Source organism: Nothobranchius furzeri, chromosome 18 (assembly GCF_043380555.1).
Source record: "Nothobranchius furzeri strain GRZ-AD chromosome 18, NfurGRZ-RIMD1, whole genome shotgun sequence".
NCBI classification, from domain to species: Eukaryota; Metazoa; Chordata; class Actinopteri; order Cyprinodontiformes; family Nothobranchiidae; genus Nothobranchius; species Nothobranchius furzeri.
Window position 1 is genome coordinate 34,979,035 of NC_091758.1, and position 18,666 is coordinate 34,997,700.

The following is an 18,666-nucleotide window of genomic DNA, read 5'->3' on the forward strand; positions in this document are numbered from 1 at the left end:
GCAGATTGGTTTTGATGTGGCGTTTGTTACAGGTCGTACTGTCTTGGTTCAACAGCACTATGAGAAGCCCCTTTCCCAGATCGAGCCCCGGCTCCTCAGCGACAGGAAGATGAAGATCGTCTTCTATCGCGTGCGTGAGATCCTGCAGTGCCACTTCCTGTTCCAGATCGCACTAGCGAGTCGCGTGGCGGAGTGGGACGGCCAGGAGATGATCGGGGATGTCTTTGTGGCTTCGGTGAGGAAAAATAAGAACCAGCCACACAAACTGTTCAGGGAAGGTGGAAAGCGAGAATTGAGCTGTTTTTTAATATCTCCTTTTTTCTGATGCAGAAAGGACGATTTGTCTTCATTTGGTTGTGTTGTGTAGTCTGGAACAAAGCATTTAAATTTCTTATCAACTATATTAAAGAGGAAGTTAAAATGAATTGTTGCATATGAAAAAAACTATCCAAAACTTGTGTGTGTGAACCGATTGGTACTTTTGTCTTTGGCTTCCAAAGCTGCTAGAAATAGTGCTTTACTGCATTTTTTACATGTGGAACACGATTGTTTCCGTAGTTTTCCAAATCCATGGTGCTGGACGCCTACAGCGAGTATGTGAACAACTTCAGCACGGCGATGGCAGTCGTCAGGAAGACGTGCGCCTCTAAACCTGGATTCCTGGAGTTTTTGAAGGTTTGACAGATGCACAGTGAAGTAAACATGCTAACTTTAAATCTGGTGTGCATTAAAGCATGGAGATCACAAATATGCAAAAAATGCTCGTATCTCCTTGTTCGTTTTTTTTGTTCTGGTGCACTTGAAGAAAATGGCTTATATGTTTGAACTAATAGAAGTTCTTTGTGCTGTTTTGATCAGTTTGCACAGAAAGCTCAGAAAATACTTGATTTTGCTCTAAATCAAAAATGTTCTGATTTACAGCACCGCCAAGAGACTAGCAGTGATCGGATGACTCTGTATGGCCTGATGATGAAACCCATTCAGAGGTTCCCACAGTTCATTTTGCTCCTTCAGGTATAAAATCCTCTATTATGTTAAGAGTATGTGTTGGACACAAGTCACCAGCAGAGGGAGTATCGTGCTCAAACACCAGGACACTTGGTTTGCAGCAAAAAGGCTCATGAAAGGGATAAAAACCTGATTCTTTTAACTTCAAACTTTGTTTTCTTTTGTTCTTTTGATCTCTTTTTAAATAATAGTACAAAATGAACCCACTGTTGTTGTAATTTAAACCTTAAATGTTTAAATCCTCTTCACTCCAGAGGTTGAATTCTATATAAATGCTAAAAAAAATGCATAATTTCTATCAAATGCTGTGGATTTAATAAATGATTATGAAGTTACTTCAGCAACTCTTTTCACCTTCATCAGGACATGCTGAAGAACACCCCGGTGGGTCATGCGGACCGTCTGCCGCTGCAGATGGCGCTCACCGAACTGGAAACGCTGGCTGAGAAGCTCAATGAAAAAAAGAGAGAGGCTGACCAGCGCTGTGAGATCCGACACATCGCAAAGGCCATGAATGAGCGCTACCTTAATAAGGTGGGTTATGGTGTGGGTGAATGAGTGCTACCTTAACAAAGTGAGTTATGGTGTGGGTGAATGAGTGCTACCTTAACAAAGTGAGTTATGGTGTGGCTGAATGAGTGCTACCTTAACAAGGTGGGTTATGGTGTAGATGAACGAGTGCTACCTTAACAAAGTGAGTTATGGTGTAGATGAATGAGTGCTGCCTTAACAAAGTGAGTTATGGTGTGGCTGAATGAGTGCTACCTTAACAAGGTGGGTTATGGTGTAGATGAACGAGTGCTACCTTAACAAGGTGAGTTATGGTGTAGATGAATGAGCGCTACCTTAATAAGGTGGGTTATGGTGTAGACGAATGAGTGCTACCTTAACAAGGTGGGTTATGGTGTGGGTGAATGAGTGCTACCTTAACAAAGTGAGTTATGGTGTGGCTGAATGAGTGCTACCTTAACAAGGTGGGTTATGGTGTAGATGAACGAGTGCTACCTTAACAAAGTGAGTTATGGTGTAGATGAATGAGTGCTGCCTTAACAAAGTGAGTTATGGTGTGGCTGAATGAGTGCTACCTTAACAAGGTGGGTTATGGTGTAGATGAACGAGTGCTACCTTAACAAAGTGAGTTATGGTGTAGATGAATGAGTGCTACCTTAACAAGGTGGGTTATGGTGTATGAACGAGTGCTACCTTAACAAAGTGAGTTATGGTGTAGATGAATGAGTGCTACCTTAACAAGGTGGGTTATGGTGTAGATGAACGAGTGCTACCTTAACAAAGTGAGTTATGGTGTAGATGAATGAGTGCTACCTTAACAAGGTGGGTTATGGTGTAGATGAACGAGTGCTACCTTAACAAAGTGAGTTATGGTGTGGCTGAATGAGTGCTACCTTAACAAGGTGGGTTATGGTGTAGATGAACGAGTGCTACCTTAACAAGGTGGGTTATGGTGTAGATGAATGAGTGCTGCCTTAACAAGGTGGGTTATGGTGTAGATGAATGAGTGCTGCCTTAACAAAGTGAGCTATGGTGTAGACGAATGAGTGCTACCTTAACAAGGTGGGTTATGGTGTAGATGAACGAGTGCTACCTTAACAAGGTGGGCTATGGTGTAGATGAACGAGTGCTACCTTAACAAAGTGAGCTATGTTGTAGATGAATTGAGTGCTACCTTAACAAAGTGAGCTATGGTGTAGACGAATGAGTGCTACCTTAACAAGGTGGGTTATGGTGTAGATGAACGAGTGCTACCTTAACAAAGTGAGTTATGGTGTAGATGAATGAGTGCTGCCTTAATAAAGTGAGCTATGGTGTAGATGAATGAGTGCTACCTTAACAAAGTGAGCTATGGTGTAGACGAATGAGTGCTACCTTAACAAGGTGGGTTATGGTGTAGATGAATGAGTGCTACCTTAACAAGGTGGGTTATGGTGTAGATGAATGAGTGCTACCTTAACAAAGTGAGCTATGGTGTAGATGAATGAGTGCTACCTTAACAAGGTGGGTTATGGTGTAGATGAATGAGTGCTACCTTAACAAGGTGGGTTATGGTGTAGATGAATGAGTGCTACCTTAACAAAGTGAGCTATGGTGTAGATGAATGAGTGCTACCTTAACAAGGTGGGTTATGGTGTAGATGAATGAGTGCTACCTTAACAAGGTGAGTTATGGTGTAGATGAATGAGTGCTGCCTTAATAAAGTGAGCTATGGTGTAGATGAATGAGTGCTACCTTAACAAAGTGAGCTATGGTGTAGACGAATGAGTGCTACCTTAACAAGGTGGGTTATGGTGTAGATGAATGAGTGCTACCTTAACAAGGTGGGTTATGGTGTAGATGAATGAGTGCTACCTTAACAAAGTGAGCTATGGTGTAGACGAATGAGTGCTACCTTAACAAGGTGGGTTATGGTGTAGACGAATGAGTGCTACCTTAACAAAGTGAGCTATGGTGTAGACGAATGAGTGCTACCTTAACAAGGTGGGTTATGGTGTAGACGAATGAGTGCTACCTTAACAAGGTGGGTTATGGTGTATGAACGAGTGCTACCTTAACAAAGTGAGTTATGGTGTAGATGAATGAGTGCTGCCTTAACAAGGTGGGTTATGGTGTAGACGAATGAGTGCTACCTTAACAAGGTGGGTTATGGTGTAGATGAACGAGTGCTACCTTAACAAAGTGAGTTATGGTGTAGATGAATGAGTGCTGCCTTAACAAAGTGAGCTATGGTGTAGATGAATGAGTGCTGCCTTAACAAAGTGAGCTATGGTGTAGATGAATGAGTGCTACCTTAACAAAGTGAGCTATGGTGTAGACGAATGAGTGCTACCTTAACAAGGTGGGTTATGGTGTAGACGAATGAGTGCTACCTTAACAAGGTGGGTTATGGTGTAGACGAATGAGTGCTACCTTAACAAGGTGGGTTATGGTGTAGACGAATGAGTGCTACCTTAACAAGGTGGGTTATGGTGTAGATGAACGAGTGCTACCTTAACAAAGTGAGTTATGGTGTAGATGAATGAGTGCTGCCTTAACAAAGTGAGTTATGGTGTGGCTGAATGAGTGCTACCTTAACAAAGTGAGTTATGGTGTGGCTGAATGAGTGCTACCTTAACAAGGTGGGTTATGGTGTAGATGAATGAGTGCTACCTTAACAAGGTGGGTTATGGTGTATGAACGAGTGCTACCTTAACAAAGTGAGTTATGGTGTAGATGAATGAGTGCTACCTTAACAAGGTGGGTTATGGTGTAGATGAATGAGTGCTACCTTAACAAGGTGGGTTATGGTGTATGAACGAGTGCTACCTTAACAAAGTGAGTTATGGTGTAGATGAACGAGTGCTGCCTTAACAAAGTGAGTTATGGTGTGGCTGAATGAGTGCTACCTTAACAAGGTGGGTTATGGTGTAGATGAATGAGTGCTACCTTAACAAGGTGGGTTATGGTGTATGAACGAGTGCTACCTTAACAAAGTGAGTTATGGTGTAGATGAATGAGTGCTACCTTAACAAGGTGGGTTATGGTGTATGAACGAGTGCTACCTTAACAAAGTGAGTTATGGTGTAGATGAATGAGTGCTGCCTTAACAAGGTGGGTTATGGTGTAGACGAATGAGTGCTACCTTAACAAGGTGGGTTATGGTGTAGATGAACGAGTGCTACCTTAACAAAGTGAGTTATGGTGTAGATGAATGAGTGCTGCCTTAACAAAGTGAGCTATGGTGTAGATGAATGAGTGCTGCCTTAACAAAGTGAGCTATGGTGTAGATGAATGAGTGCTACCTTAACAAGGTGGGCTATGGTGTAGAAATGATGTCATTATTGGCCTGTCTATGCCACCCAGGTATAGGCACTTAGGTATTCGGCAGATTCTTCTTCATACTTTTATTACAGCCCACACTGTCTATTGCAGCTCGGCCCTGTTTGGGGTGAGCCGGGCCAACTTAGCGAGGCTGCAACTTGTGCAAAATGTGGCTGCCAAGTTCCTAGTGGGTAAGGGGAAGTTTGGTCATGTTACTCTGGTCTTGATTTTAGAATTTGTTTTAAAATCTTTAATAGGTTAAAACTGAGCTGAGCTGAGTTCTTCCGGGTTGGCAGGCTGTGTCGAAATTAGGAATTCGAATTTTTAAAAATTTGAAAAATTCTGGGAAAAACTGAAAATGAGTCCCGGTACCAGTCGATGCTCAGTGCCTTGCCCTAACTCTGAATTCTAACTTGAAAGGCTGTGGGAAAATGAAGCAGTAATGTGTTTCTGATCCTCCCCCTATAGCTTCTGCGTAACGGTAGCCGCTATCTGATTCGCTCAGACGACATGGTGGAGACGGTCTACAACGAGCGGGGGGAAATCATCAAAACCAAGGAGCGATGCCTCTTCCTGCTCAACGATGTGCTGATGTGCGCCACGCCCAACATCCGGTAGGAGAGAGCTCTGCCTGGATCTTTTTATTTAACCCTCCCACTGTCTTTATGGGTGACCCCGCGAGGAAATTTGGCCATTGAGCAGGATTGATGGTTTATCCCTTGAGGTCCACGTGGCAGGGGTGAGGAGTGAGCACCCATTAGGACAGTGGGAGGGTCAAGTTAAACCTCCTGTCTCTATTTTCCCTGAGTTCAAGATCCTGAACAAATGCAGAAAGTTGTACAAATCTGTGCAGAACAGTAATATTTTTGTTTTATATGAATATCCAAAATTGTTGGCCGATGTTGGCATTAAAATGTAATAACAGAAATGATCGTAATCGGTTTTTACTCTCTTAATGGCGCAGCTCTTACGGACCATGCACATATCATACATCAAACTCTTCAGCTACTTCTCCACTCACTCAAAATGTCAGAATATGACAGATCTCAGGTTTAGTTTTGTAGATATTTTTGTTTGTCTGGCACAACTGACCTAGCGTTACGGCACAGATCATCATTAAAGTTTACGTAGGAATCGATGTTAGGAACCTAAAGTGATATATTGATATTGGATATTGGTTAAAAACAAGAGCCGATATCAAACGTCCCTAGTTTTTACACATCTTCTTGCTCATTTTCTTTTTTTAGATGTCAGGATGGCAGCGGGAGCGGCAGTGGGAATGCTCCGCCCGACCAGAAGTTCCTCTTGAAGTGGAGCGTGCCTTTGAGCTTCGTGGAAGTGCTAGAGTACGGATCCGGCGAGGATGCTGTGGATAGCAGCCGATACCCAGCCCCGCACTCTGGGGAGAAGGTGGTGATCAACGCAAAGCCAAGTATGAATCCCTTTTCTCCGGGTTTTAACCCTTTCTCACTCTCTGAACTTGTGAAAGACCATTTTTTGAAACATCCCTAACAGAACAAAGTTCTTCCCCTCTGGCCCATCCAGCTACTGAGCTCGTGTATTTTTCCTCTCTGCTGCGCCCTAAAGCTGGCTTAAAGCTTCTGGCTGCTGAGTCCAGTGGTTTCAGTCTTTCCACTGGACGCGCCTCCATCACAAGCAGCTGCTCAGCTCCTCTAAAAGCCCCGGATCAGACAAACGAGCAGAACCAAACTGTGTGATTTAGTGGTTTAGTTTTTATTTTAGGATTTGTTTGGTGTTGTCCTGAAGCTGCGCCGCTCTGCCGCCGAGTTGTCGAGGCTTTGTTAATGCTTTGTGCCTGGTCTGTTTAACATTTGGAGTATTCAAACGGAGGGCAAAGGCTCTCACTTTTAGTTGCCCGTGGTTTCAGGCTGGAATCGCCACCACTAAATTACACGCTGCTCTCTGCAGCTCGCCCACACATCCAGTTTCAGATGTTTTCTCTTCTGCAACTTCAGATTCACGTCTGTTTTCAGTCATGTGGCATTTACTTCTGTATGAAACCCTTCGGTCATTAGCCCTACTTTTAAAAAATGTTCCTTTGTCTTCTCTCAAACCTTCTCTGTGTTAGCTCTACGTTAGGTCGTGCTCGGCGTTTTCTGCTTGCACCGCCGTGTGTCAGCGAGCTGCATTCCTCTCAGCCAAATCAACAGTTCAGCCGTCGGATGAGTGTGTGATAACCGATGGCACACACAGACCTGAGCATCGTCTGCTCTGACTGCAGGGTTTTCCTAGAGCTGCAGCTGATTGGCGGGTTCATCTCATCCCAGCTGCTGAGATCCAGGAGTAAAAATGTTCCTGAGTGCCTGAAGAAGACTGAGTGGATCTTTAACATGAGGAAAAACAATATCTAATCATTAGTTTGTGCTAAACACAGCTCTGGGACCTTGTTTCTCCTGTATACGATGTCATCTCTATGAACAGCTTCCTGTTTAGTTTATACCTGTGTAGCGTAACGGACCGCCGTGCTAACTGGTCATTTGTAGTTGCAGCGTCCTGCTGCCCTTCCATCCAGTCTGTAATTAGCTTTTCTTTGCGTTTAAAAAGGGTTTATTGTTTCAGGAATGAATCTCCTGGATTTGAAGAAGCTCCCTGGACTGTACTTGACGGCGTTTGGCACAAACGGGTTACGTGGAGTGCTTGTTGAGTCACTTCAGCGACTTTAGAAATATTTTCATCTACTACTTCTTATTCATTTTTGTTTGCAAAGAAAAAAAAGCATTTTACTACCAGGCTGCTAAAGAGCTCCATCATAAATGCATCATCAGGTCTTCTGGTGGATAACAAATACTTTAGATTCAAACGGATAAATCAACCTTTTAACCTGAACTCTGATCCAGACCGTCCTAAACACGGTTAACCCGGTCTTTTATGATATTGCCGCTGTGCTCTCTGCACCGTTTATGACCCGTGTTGAGCCGTTCTCATGCTTCTGGAGGCAAACCCCGTGTGCACTACTGAAGGTGTTAGCGGTGGTATCACAGAGGAAAAGACGAATCCCTTTCTCATCTCTGAGTGGCCTTTAGTTTTCAGACAGGGATGAAACCTTCCTAAAATGCTTCGCCAGCAAGGGAACGCACTTGGTTGGTATGGAGCCGATCAGGAGGAGAAAGCAGGAGGAGGTTCTTAAGGAGGTCTTTGCTTCTTCTCCAACGGCTTAGGCGGACTCCCCCTTTGACTGATTTCAGTAGTCATGAATATGTGTCAGTATCCGTTGCTCTGATTGGTCCGAGTGCTGTCCTATTCCGTGTGGAGACGGTTTGATAGACAACCGTAGATCCCACCCCGTGACCGAGCTCTGTCTATGGGTCGTGGTCAGACTGTTTTCTCGTATCTCTCTAATAACTTTAAAATCAAAATGAAAACTTTCATGCATTCATCAGCCTTTGAATGAATGTTGTCGATGCTGCACCTGCTGCACTGTAACTGCTCAGCCTTTCTTCTGACTCTTAAATCAGAATTTAATTTGCGAGTACATTTATTTGTGTACTCGTGCTGTCACGTTGCTTTTGCTGTTCATTCTGTTGGAGAGCTCATTGCATTGCCTCTGTGTACTTGCCCTGCCTTCTGTAGTGTGACGGTGGCACAGGAGTTAAGCGCTTGCCCCGTAATCGGAAGGTTGCAGGTTCGAGCCCCGCTCAGTCTGTCGCTGTCGTTGTGTCCTTGGGCAAGACACTTAACCCACGTTGCCTGCTGGTGGTGGTCGGAGGGACCGGTGGCGCCAGTGCTCGGCAGCCTCGCCTCTGTCAGTGCGCCCCAGGGCAGCTGTGGCTACATCGTAGCTCATCACCACCAGTGTGTGAATGGGTGAATGACTGATTGTGTTGTAAAGCGCCTTGGGGGGTTCCAGGACTCAAGAAGGCGCCATTTACCATTTTTCCAGGCTAGTTGGTGCCAGAACTTCTTCTGAAATTCTTGTTTTTCTCAAATTTGAACAAATCAGCTAATCTTTTGTCTTTTTTTTTATTAAAAGCCTTGAGCTTTATTTGTATCGCTGTGATTTCCCATTTCCTCTCTTATCTGGTTTTCTTCCCATTACTGGTGTACCAGTTTCCGATCACATGATACCTGGCTGACCAGTAAATGATTCCTCCACCAAACCGCCAAAACTAACTGAACTCTCAAACCTGGCTGCTTCCAGTATTTGTGGTTTGGTCGGCTGTGGTTTCACTGGAGAAGTGAGATCTGCTGAACTTCATGCAAGCTCACCAAGTTGGATGAATTTGTGCCTGTGTGAGTCAAATGATGATTTATATAGAGGGAAATTGTTCAGTGAAGACAAATATGTTTCCAATTATGCAGTTCTCTGGTTCTGCATGACAGACTGAGTTAAGGAAACTTAAGGGAGGATGATGTGAGCTGGGGTGCAAAAACAAACTAACTGTAGATATTAGTGTTCTAGAGAACAAAGGAGGACATGGACTCTGCCACTGGTGCCTGTGGGAAACCAGCTGATTGTTTTTTGTTGATCTTTGGCCCATTTCTAACGGATTCTCTCATCAGACTGATCTTCTTTCCTGCGTGTCTTTCTTTCTCTGAGGGAAATGTTAACAGTGAAGTCTTTTAAATGTTGCTGTTTCTTTCTAAACTCAAAGCGGAGTCATTTTATTCAATTCAATTCAATTTTATTTATGTAGCGCCAAATCACAACAAGAGTCGTCTCAAGGCACTTCACATAATAAACATTCCGATCCAGGTCTGTTCATTAAGCCAATCAGAGAAAATGTTTCCTATATAAGGAACCCAGCAGATTGCATCAAGTCACTGACTAGTGTCAGCGACTTTACAGCAATCCTTTTACTAAGCAAGCATTTAGCGACAGTGGAGAGGAAAACTCCCTTTTAACAGGAAGAAACCTCCAGAGGATCCTGGCTCAGTATAAGCAGCCATCCACCATGACACACACACACACACACACGCACGCACGCACACGAGGTGATTACGAAATCATGTGTTTGTTTTTGTTTTTATTTACTTTTGTTTTCTTTTGTAGATAAACTGTACATGGGGCCCGGTCAGCTGTACCAAGATCTGCAGAACCTTATCCATGATCTTGGATTGGTAAACCAGATCTCCACCATGATCAGCAGCTTAAAAGGAAACTATCAGGTATTTTCTTCACCTGCACTGGTCCCAAAGTTCAGTTTAAATGGTAAAACGTTTGTTTGAGGGTTCTCCAGAGGCCATGCAGGACGGGTTTGGGTTACATTAGATGCATTTAAATAGGATGATTAGTCTTAAAAAAGCTAAATGTCACGCAGCCTTTGGTTTGGACCGTTCCGGACCGTCGTCTCAAGGGTCCGCTCAAGCCTGCCTGTGCTAATGAAACCGAGCTTTAGTTTGCAGAGCAGGAGTGTGTGAGGTTGTGTTTGTGCTGTGCTGTTAGCTGTGTCAGAAGCAGAGTGGGAGGCAGAGTAATGAAGAGGCTCTCACAGAGACATGTGTCCAAGTCGATGAAGGACAGGATGGAGATGATTGCAGAGGCAGTGGGAAGGCAAAGACAAAACACCAAGTGCCAAGTATTTCTACACCAAGTTTCTCTTCCTGATGTATACGGGCAGCGTTCTAATTATAAATGTGCAGCAGAAGAAGTTTATGTTGCTCAGGCCTTGGTGAAAGGTTGGGATGTCTTTAGAGATTACATTTCAAGGTTTGGTTTTCTGTTGCTTGTTTATACAGAGACGGCGAATTAAAGATGCAGTAGGAGATGTTTTTTTTTGCTATATTCCTAAAAATGCTCTTCACATGCCCATGGCGACCAATTAATTCAATGTTTTGTCAAAAAAATGAATAATTTTAACTCATTCTTTGCCAGCCGTTTCCTGATCAGTAAAGCCCTTCGCTGTCAGCGTTTTTCAGCATTTTCACAGTTTTTTTTTAAGAGTCACAGAACGTTGCGTGCTATGATTACGTCAAAGCCAAAACTATTAAAACAAAGAGGAGACTCACCTCTTGCATCAGGAAGAATCCGCGCCTTTCGAGTGTTATTCGTTCTTTCATAATCCGTTGTCGAATTGTGATCGGCAGAAGCTTTTCTGGTTCGCGCCTCACTGTTTTTACAGCAATGGCCCAAAACGATCTGCTAACACATGGATTTTCTGCTTCCTGATCACGTGACGTGTGACGTACACAGAAGAAGATCAGCTTTAGAGCTGGGATGTTTGTTCTCTCGGTGCTGGGGGCTCGTTTAGGCTCCCACACAGTAAAAAAATGCAAATGACGACTTTAGTCGTCAATGGCAGTGAATGAGTTAATTGCCTCTGAAACACACAATCTTGGAAAATGTGCTATTCTTAATGGCTGGCACGTGATCCAGCCATCAACCTGCACTCTGACCATCCCTCCTCCTCTGCACATACCCCTCATTGTGCACAAATTGCACATTCCCAGCTTGGAGCAGCTGAAGAGGAAGAGAAGCCAGAGCTGGGCTACCTTTTATGTTCTGTTTAGAGTCTGGTTCTGTTCTTGTTGGTAAACGTTCCTGTGATGGACCTGTTGTCTGTGAACACAGCCAGTGTTCCATCGGCTGGCAGAGCGATGAGCGTGTCAATGTATATGTAGAGCCACTCAAAAGGAGAAAGTGAACCGATTCTGAGGTTTGGGTTCGGTTCTGGAAGATTTGTCCTGTTTGTTTGTGGGGTTTGCCCAGATCTTCGGTGGTGCTAACCTGCTATGATTTTGAAGTTAATAATATACCAAGGAAACTTAGTCTCGTTTTTCACTCTGAAACGAGTTTATTATATTAGTTAGCATGCTAAGTGGTTATACAGTTACATATGTGGGTCACGTTAGAAATTATGGCAGAAAACTGGAAAAAGAAGGCTGGACCTTTTATTTTTGTAGCTCTCTAGAACGGCTTTTTCCAGGAGCGCACGCTCTACCTTTAACTGGCCGTCATGAGACAATCTTGCTTTAAATTCTAGTTTGTGTTGGTTCTGTAGCATAATTATGTTATGTAGTTGTAGTTTTTTTTATAAAAGGAAGGTTTTATTTAACAATCTGCACTAAGGAGAAAAGTATTATAATAATGAATTAATCGCATAAACTCCGATTCTTCTTGTGGACATGTTCATTATGTCATTTTAATGTAGAAAAAAGATCTGAATAATATAAACAAAAAAATTAACTGACCTGTAATTATCATATTTATAATGGTCAATTTGAAAAAACAAATAATTTTTGTAATAAAAAAATAATGATTTTCAGATCAATGGAAATGGAAAAAAAATCCTTTATTACATGTATTCTCTCTCTTCTCGTATTGTTTTACATTTTCCTTGTTTTTGTTTTCTTCTGTGCAGAACGTGAACCCCGCCGTGGCGCAGGACTGGGTTTCGGGTCTCCAGAGGCTCATCCTGAAGAAGGAAGAGGAGATCCGGGCAGCTGACCGGTGCAGGATCCAACTCCAGCTGCCGGGCAAACAAGACAAGTCTGTTTTACAGGAATAAACACACACATTTAACCTAATATGATGTTGAAAACACAGAACATCAGGCTTTGTGTTTATCCCAGAGCTGTTTTCATCCCCTTTTACCCTCTTTTTCTGCATGGATCCTCTCAGCCTCCCTGTATTCAGCTCAGTGAGACAAAATTGGAGCACATTTGGGATAAACAACCTCCCCCCACCAGCTCTAATCTGATGCATGAATCACAGGAGAGGAAATGCACTTCCGTGTTTGCAACCAGACTCTGCCCAGCTGCTGCTGAACACACATATTCCGGCTGCACATGAAAACACTCTATTACCGTCCCCACGCGGCTCCCCCAGGGGTGCGCCATTCTTTCTGACCAAAACTTGCTCTGCATCCTTCTTTTTCCATCTCTCATCTCTGTGGCGTTGAGCAGCTGAGATTATCTGAGGGTATGTTTGGAAACGCAGCTGCTGCTCTCTCATTCCTGCGCTGATCCCTTCACATCAAAACAAAAGCCGCTTCGGCTGCAGACACGAGGGTTGATGACTGACATCCAAACACACAACAGGCCGCTTACAGAAGTGATAACAGGCACTTTTGTCACACTTTCTCCTTCATCTGATCAGATTAACACAGGCTGCAGATCATCTCTGATGAATTTCAAAATAAAAGTTCCAATTTCCTAACTTCAATTATATAGAATTTGTTCGTGATTTCTAAGACACAATTTATTCATTTTTAATATTTAACAAAAGGGCAGTTCTTCAGCCAGTGTTGTTGAGCTGAGTCGTTTAAGTAATTTCTGTGAAATGCTTCTTTGATTTCAGTTTAACAGTGGATTAAATGTTTTATTTTTCTTAATCACCGGTGTTTGTTTATTTCTCCTTTTGGCAGGTCGGGCAAACCCACATACTTCAGTGCCGTGTTCAATACTCACAGCCCGGCAGTCAAACAGTCATGGATCAGTAACTTGCAGATGGCGAAGTTGGCTCTAGGTACCGTACAGTCGGTGTACTTCTACACGTCTTGTTTCCTGCATGTGAACATTATCTGTCTCAAATATTTCATTGTTCACGATAAACCCTTCTTTTCCTGTTTTAATTTGTAGGATTTGAATTGTTTAAATAAAATAAAAAAATAACTAAAAAGCTGCATCCGTTTAATAGCTGGAATTCCTGAGATGATCATTTAGGTTTTTACAAGGCGACCCCGGTGGAGCGTTCTAATGGGCAACAGATGGCGGCGTGTTCTTACTGAGCTGTGTTATTTGTGTTTTAAATCAGAGGAGGACAACCTGCAGGGCTGGGTCTTCACTGAGGACGACGGTAATCAAATCAAAAAGCAGAAACACCCTCTGTTGCTTCGACAAATGCCCGTGGTGATGTCAAAACTACAGGAGTTCAAGGTGAGGGGGCTTCCTTCTCTGCGGGGGTTCCTGATAGGCAGACCTCAGCTAAAGACAAATCACATTCATTCCTAATAAATCAACAAATATCCCAGAAATCTTGTTTATCTAAAACGTTTCTCCTCCCTTAGATTTACACAAGCAGAACAAATGTTTTTTTGTTTCTGTTAGAAAGTGCTTTTATTTTGTAGTAGCTGGCTAAAATGGAATTGAATTATAAAAGAGTCATCTGAAACTCATTCTTTTATACTGAGTAGCTCAGTAGGTCTGAGAGTAAAACCTGATTCATGCTTCTCCGTCAGTGTTGCAAAGCAATTCCCCTCCAGGACAACAGAGGGCGTAGCGCTGTTCTGTGGTATCCTGTCATGTATCGGTCCAAGATGGTGTGTTTATATTGTGTTTTTTTTTGTATATAAGAGACTTTTTAACACCGACAAATTTGTCTCTCATTCTCCTCCACCTCTTCATGCGCTCGCCACCTCTAAACCCACGTTTCCTGTCATTTCCGTCCACAAATAAAACTCTTGCTGCGCATCTTTTCACTCCTCCAGTCACGGGGAATTAAACGTTTATGTTTTTAGAATTTTTTTGCGAGGTATTCTTCAAGCTGCTCCGTGTCTGCCGCTAGTTATCCTCGGCTCTCTTTATGTTTTTGAGGGTGCAATGGTGGCGGTGTAGACTACAGCGGCGTCCTGACCAATCACAAGCTTGCGTTGTCCGTCTCGACTGACGGATGTTTAGAAAAGAGAGCTCGACTCCATCCGTCCTTGCGGAGCTCTCCGGCAGGCCCGCAAGGACGTTGCGTGTCTCCTCACTGACGCAGACGGAGAAGCATGAATCAGGCTTCAGGTCAAATAACATTTTAGTTTATGGGAACGCGAGCTTTACTGGGTGAACTGCGACGGACGAGACCCCAGGCTGTTGAATTTAAAGGTTAATCCTTAATCCAGAACAGAGACTCGCTTCCCCTCTCCTCTGTACCATCCTTCAAAGGGAAGCACATGAAAACTGTCATTTCGTCGACGTGAACATTTTATCCCACATTCATGCCTGAATTGAGCTAAAATCATCATCCAAGTGGGTTATAATATATTTTAATGTTGATGTCAGCGGGTCAGTGCGCTGAATCTCCATGGCTGCTCTTACAGACGCCAAGAGGAGCTGCAGCTGAAGCGAGTTTTTCACACATCCACGCTCTAATGTTTTATCACGGAAGCCAAATGGTGATCTTAATTTCACACGTCCTACGCCCACGGCAGGTGTGAAGATGTTCTGAAGCAACACTGTCTGAATGTCTGCAGAATTGATCTCATTTTTATTTTCTGGTGTGAAGAGATGCTGTGAAAAACTTCCACTGGTGTTGTTTTTCACCTCAAGTAAAAATGTGAACCGATGGCATGTTTTTTTTAGAGAAATAGGGTAAATTGGGGGAAACTGCTTAGTTTTTCTATATGATGCATTAAAAAGGAAAAACTAGTCCAATCTAGTTAGAAGTCAGGATACTTACGAGTGCTTGGATTTGACTCTAGTGTTTTTAAGGCTTTAAAAGTGCTTGAATTTTGTTAAAAGTAGAGACGCACTTAAAACAATTATAAGGGTCTGGTGAGCAGAACATTCAGCATGATGGACTCAGACAGTGATCCGACAATCTGAGACTTGAAAAGTTCGTGTTTTTGGTCGATGAAGGCACTAGTGACTACCTACGGAAGCCCAGCAAACTGCATCGAGTCACTGACTTGTTGTGTCTGTGACTTTGCAGCAATCCTTATACTAGGCCAGCATGTAAGGCAAGGCAATGCAGCTTTATTTGTTTAGCACATGTCAAACTCAAAGGCAATTCAAAGTGCTTTACAGAAGCAAGAACAGCAAACACAGAAACTAAGAAATGTAGACATTCGTTTCAGATTCAACCAACTGATAAATGGCATAGTCGACATTAGGGATGTGTATTGGTGAAATTCTGGCAATACGATATGCATTACAATACGGGGGAGACGATACAATATACCACGATATATTGCGATACATTCAGCCAGACAATAGTAGCAATTGTTTTAGACTGAATCTATTGTAGGAAATTTCAATAAACTGCCCAAACTGATACTTAACATGTTTATCATGAAGTATCTGAACCATAATAAAGAGATGTACATTTCAATAGTGGAAACAAAACCCACTGCACACTGCTGCCAACTAGAAGTCGGCGTTTGAATTGCACCAAAGGAAATGAAAATACACACATGTTTGCATGTGAATTCTTCCCAAAATTCGATACACAGCTTTTGAATATCGATATAATATTGCAGGAAACAATATCTCGATATATTGCCATATCGATATTTTCTTACATCCCTAGTCGACATGGTAGCAGTTACAGTGCAGAAAGTGCAGCATAAACATTTATTCAAAGGATAATGAATACATGAAGGTTTTTAATTTTGATTTTAAAAGTTACTATAGTTGGGGTACATTTGAGGTCATCGGGAAGCTGATTCCATATGTGAGCAGCAGAGTGACTAAAAGCAGCTTCGCCCAGTTTGGTTCTGACTCGAGGTTCTACCAGCTAACTGCTTCCTAAGGATCTGAGAGCCCTGCTGGGTGTGTATACCAGAAGGAGATCCAACATGTACTTTGGCTTCATACCATCGAGAGATTTATTGACTAGTAAAAGCACTTAGAAGTTGATTCTGTAGTTTACTGGTAGCCAGTGTAGAGATTTAAGAACAGGAGTCATGTGCTCGGTTCTTTTGGTTCTTGTTAAGACTCTGTAGGCTAGTTGTCCTACAGCTGTTTTGGGAAGACCAGTTAGAAGAGCATTGTAATAGTCCAGCCTGCTGGAAATAAACACATGAATTAGTTTCTCTAGGTCTTGTTTTGACATGAGACCTCTGAGTCCCGCTAATTGATGGAGGTGATAAAACGCTGATCTAGTTCTAGCTTTAATGTGACATGACCAGTGATGCTCAGGTCTGAATCAGTGGTAACTCCAAGATTTCTAACCTGAGTCTTTGTCTTTATTCCTCTGGAGCTAAGTTGAGAAATAGGAGAAGCCTTCTATTTATCGGTCAATCTACGTTCCCACCCTCACCTATAGTCGTGAGCTTTGGGTAGTGACCGAAAGAACGAGATTGTGGATACAAGCGGCGAGGGCCGCACGATGTTAGGAAAACCTGCAATATGTGATAACGGTGATTGATATTGCGATGACGATATCACTCCCGATAAATTAAAAACTTAACTCGGGAGCAAAATTGATCAAAAACAATTAAATAAATAAATCATGAAAAAAATCATAAAAATGAGAAAAGCTAAAGATGCGAGGAAAGGGAAAAGAAAATGAACAAGAAAAGGCGATCAGTGGATCCCGGGAAAAGCAGAATCAGCAGAAAGAGCAGAACAAAGCTAACTCAGGTGTTTGCTAACCATTAAAATTAAGCGCCGTTCGGCTCAGGGACGGGCATCTAGCCTATGAGAATCCACCCGATTGGCCAAATGTGTGAAGAGCTCCATTGGATTTGTTAAAAAACATCATGCTTCCATTTGATTGACAGAATGCATTATGTGTAGCAAACATTTGAGCTGACCACTCATTGCGATATTTATCTGTTCTTTGCGATATGCTGATATTGCGATAACGACGAATTTATGATATATTCAGGGTATCCGCGGGTCCTTAAAAAGTCTTAAATTTGCTTTTCCAAATTTAAGGTCTTAAAAATCCTTAAAAATGGCAAATAATCCTTAAATACAGTTTCCAATGGTCTTAAATGACCAAAGACCCAATAAACAAGGTTATTTAATTTCTATGAAATTTTTGTGAATTTCTAGTTAGTGTTCAGCATTTTTTGTGTATGATGTTGGCGTAAGCGGAACCGTACACATTCAGTTGGTTGTGAAAGAGGGCTATTTTTAGATAAGCACATTAGCTGGTTAAGCTAGTGGGAGCTTGCACCATGGGGAAGTGCAAGTTTAATGGTAACTGGATGGCTAATCCCACGTTTGTGACGTGGTTAGTACCGATTCCAGGCAATAGCTGGAAATTATGGCTTAAATTTGGTCAAAGTGGCCTTAAAAATGGCTTAAAAAGTCTTAAATTTGGCTCCCTCAAACCTGCAGATACCCTGTATATTGTGCAGCTCTACAAGCGGCCATAATGAGTTTTCTCTGCAGGGTGGCTGGGCTCTCCCTTAGAGAGAGGGTGAGAAGCTCAGTCATCTGGGAGGGGCTCGGAGTAGACCCGCTGCTCCTCCACATTGAGATGAGCCAGTTGAGGTGGCTTGGGCATCTGGCTAGGATGCCTCCTGAATGCTTCCCTGGTGAGGTTTTCTGAGCACGTCCAGGTCTAAAGGAAAACCCAGGACATGCTGGAGGGACCATGTCTCTCAGCTGGCCAGGGAACTCCTTGGGATTCCCCCGGAGGAGCTGGCTGAAGTGGCCAGGGAGAGGGAAGTCTGGGCCATTCTGCTTAGGCTGCTGCCCCCACACCCCAACCTCAGATAAGCAGATGAATATGGATGGATGTAAATCATCATCACCTCATATTCTGTAAACCTATGACTGACTTGCTCTAGGTGTAAAGACCCCGCAGGTTGTCTGAGCTGCACTGACGGGTTTGTGCCCACAGAGCCGGTTAGATCTGGTCATTAGTCACTAATGCCAAGGCTGCAGGTTTGATCCGCACATGTTTGTTTCAAGTCTACCAACAACAACTTGTTCCACTAAAACGATGTGAAACTAAATTAACTTGGTCTGGAAACGTTTTGTCCCAGTGCATCTTCTTTGTTTAACCTTTTCATTGAATTCCTTGTTTTTCCTGTTCTGCGGCAGGTGGAATGTGCTGTCCACAACCCAGAGCCCCACATCAATGTAGAGAGCACGGCCGACTCTCCTGTCATGGGTCACGGGTGTGTCTGGGTGAGAACGTTCTCCTGCATGACACAACAGGAAGTAACTCGTTTATAGAACCATCGAAATGATGGTCTATGCTGACGATTCCTGCGTAGTGAGCAA

General features: G+C 43.1%; 1 protein-coding gene across 3 annotated transcripts in view; it reads left to right on the top strand.

Moving 5' to 3' along the window:
* arhgef10 (Rho guanine nucleotide exchange factor (GEF) 10) overlaps positions 1-18,666 on the top strand; it is a 58,428-nt gene that overhangs the window by 24,844 nt on the left and 14,918 nt on the right. For all 3 annotated transcript variants that reach the window (XM_015970352.3, XM_015970354.3, XM_015970353.3), the window contains 11 exons: positions 56-235; positions 559-675; positions 922-1,014; positions 1,372-1,542; positions 5,290-5,435; positions 6,069-6,253; positions 9,833-9,948; positions 12,141-12,268; positions 13,146-13,246; positions 13,535-13,656; positions 18,484-18,570. In XM_015970352.3, coding sequence (XP_015825838.3) covers positions 56-235; positions 559-675; positions 922-1,014; positions 1,372-1,542; positions 5,290-5,435; positions 6,069-6,253; positions 9,833-9,948; positions 12,141-12,268; positions 13,146-13,246; positions 13,535-13,656; positions 18,484-18,570 — 1,446 coding nt within the window. The remainder of the gene's footprint in view (positions 1-55; positions 236-558; positions 676-921; positions 1,015-1,371; positions 1,543-5,289; positions 5,436-6,068; positions 6,254-9,832; positions 9,949-12,140; positions 12,269-13,145; positions 13,247-13,534; positions 13,657-18,483; positions 18,571-18,666) is intronic.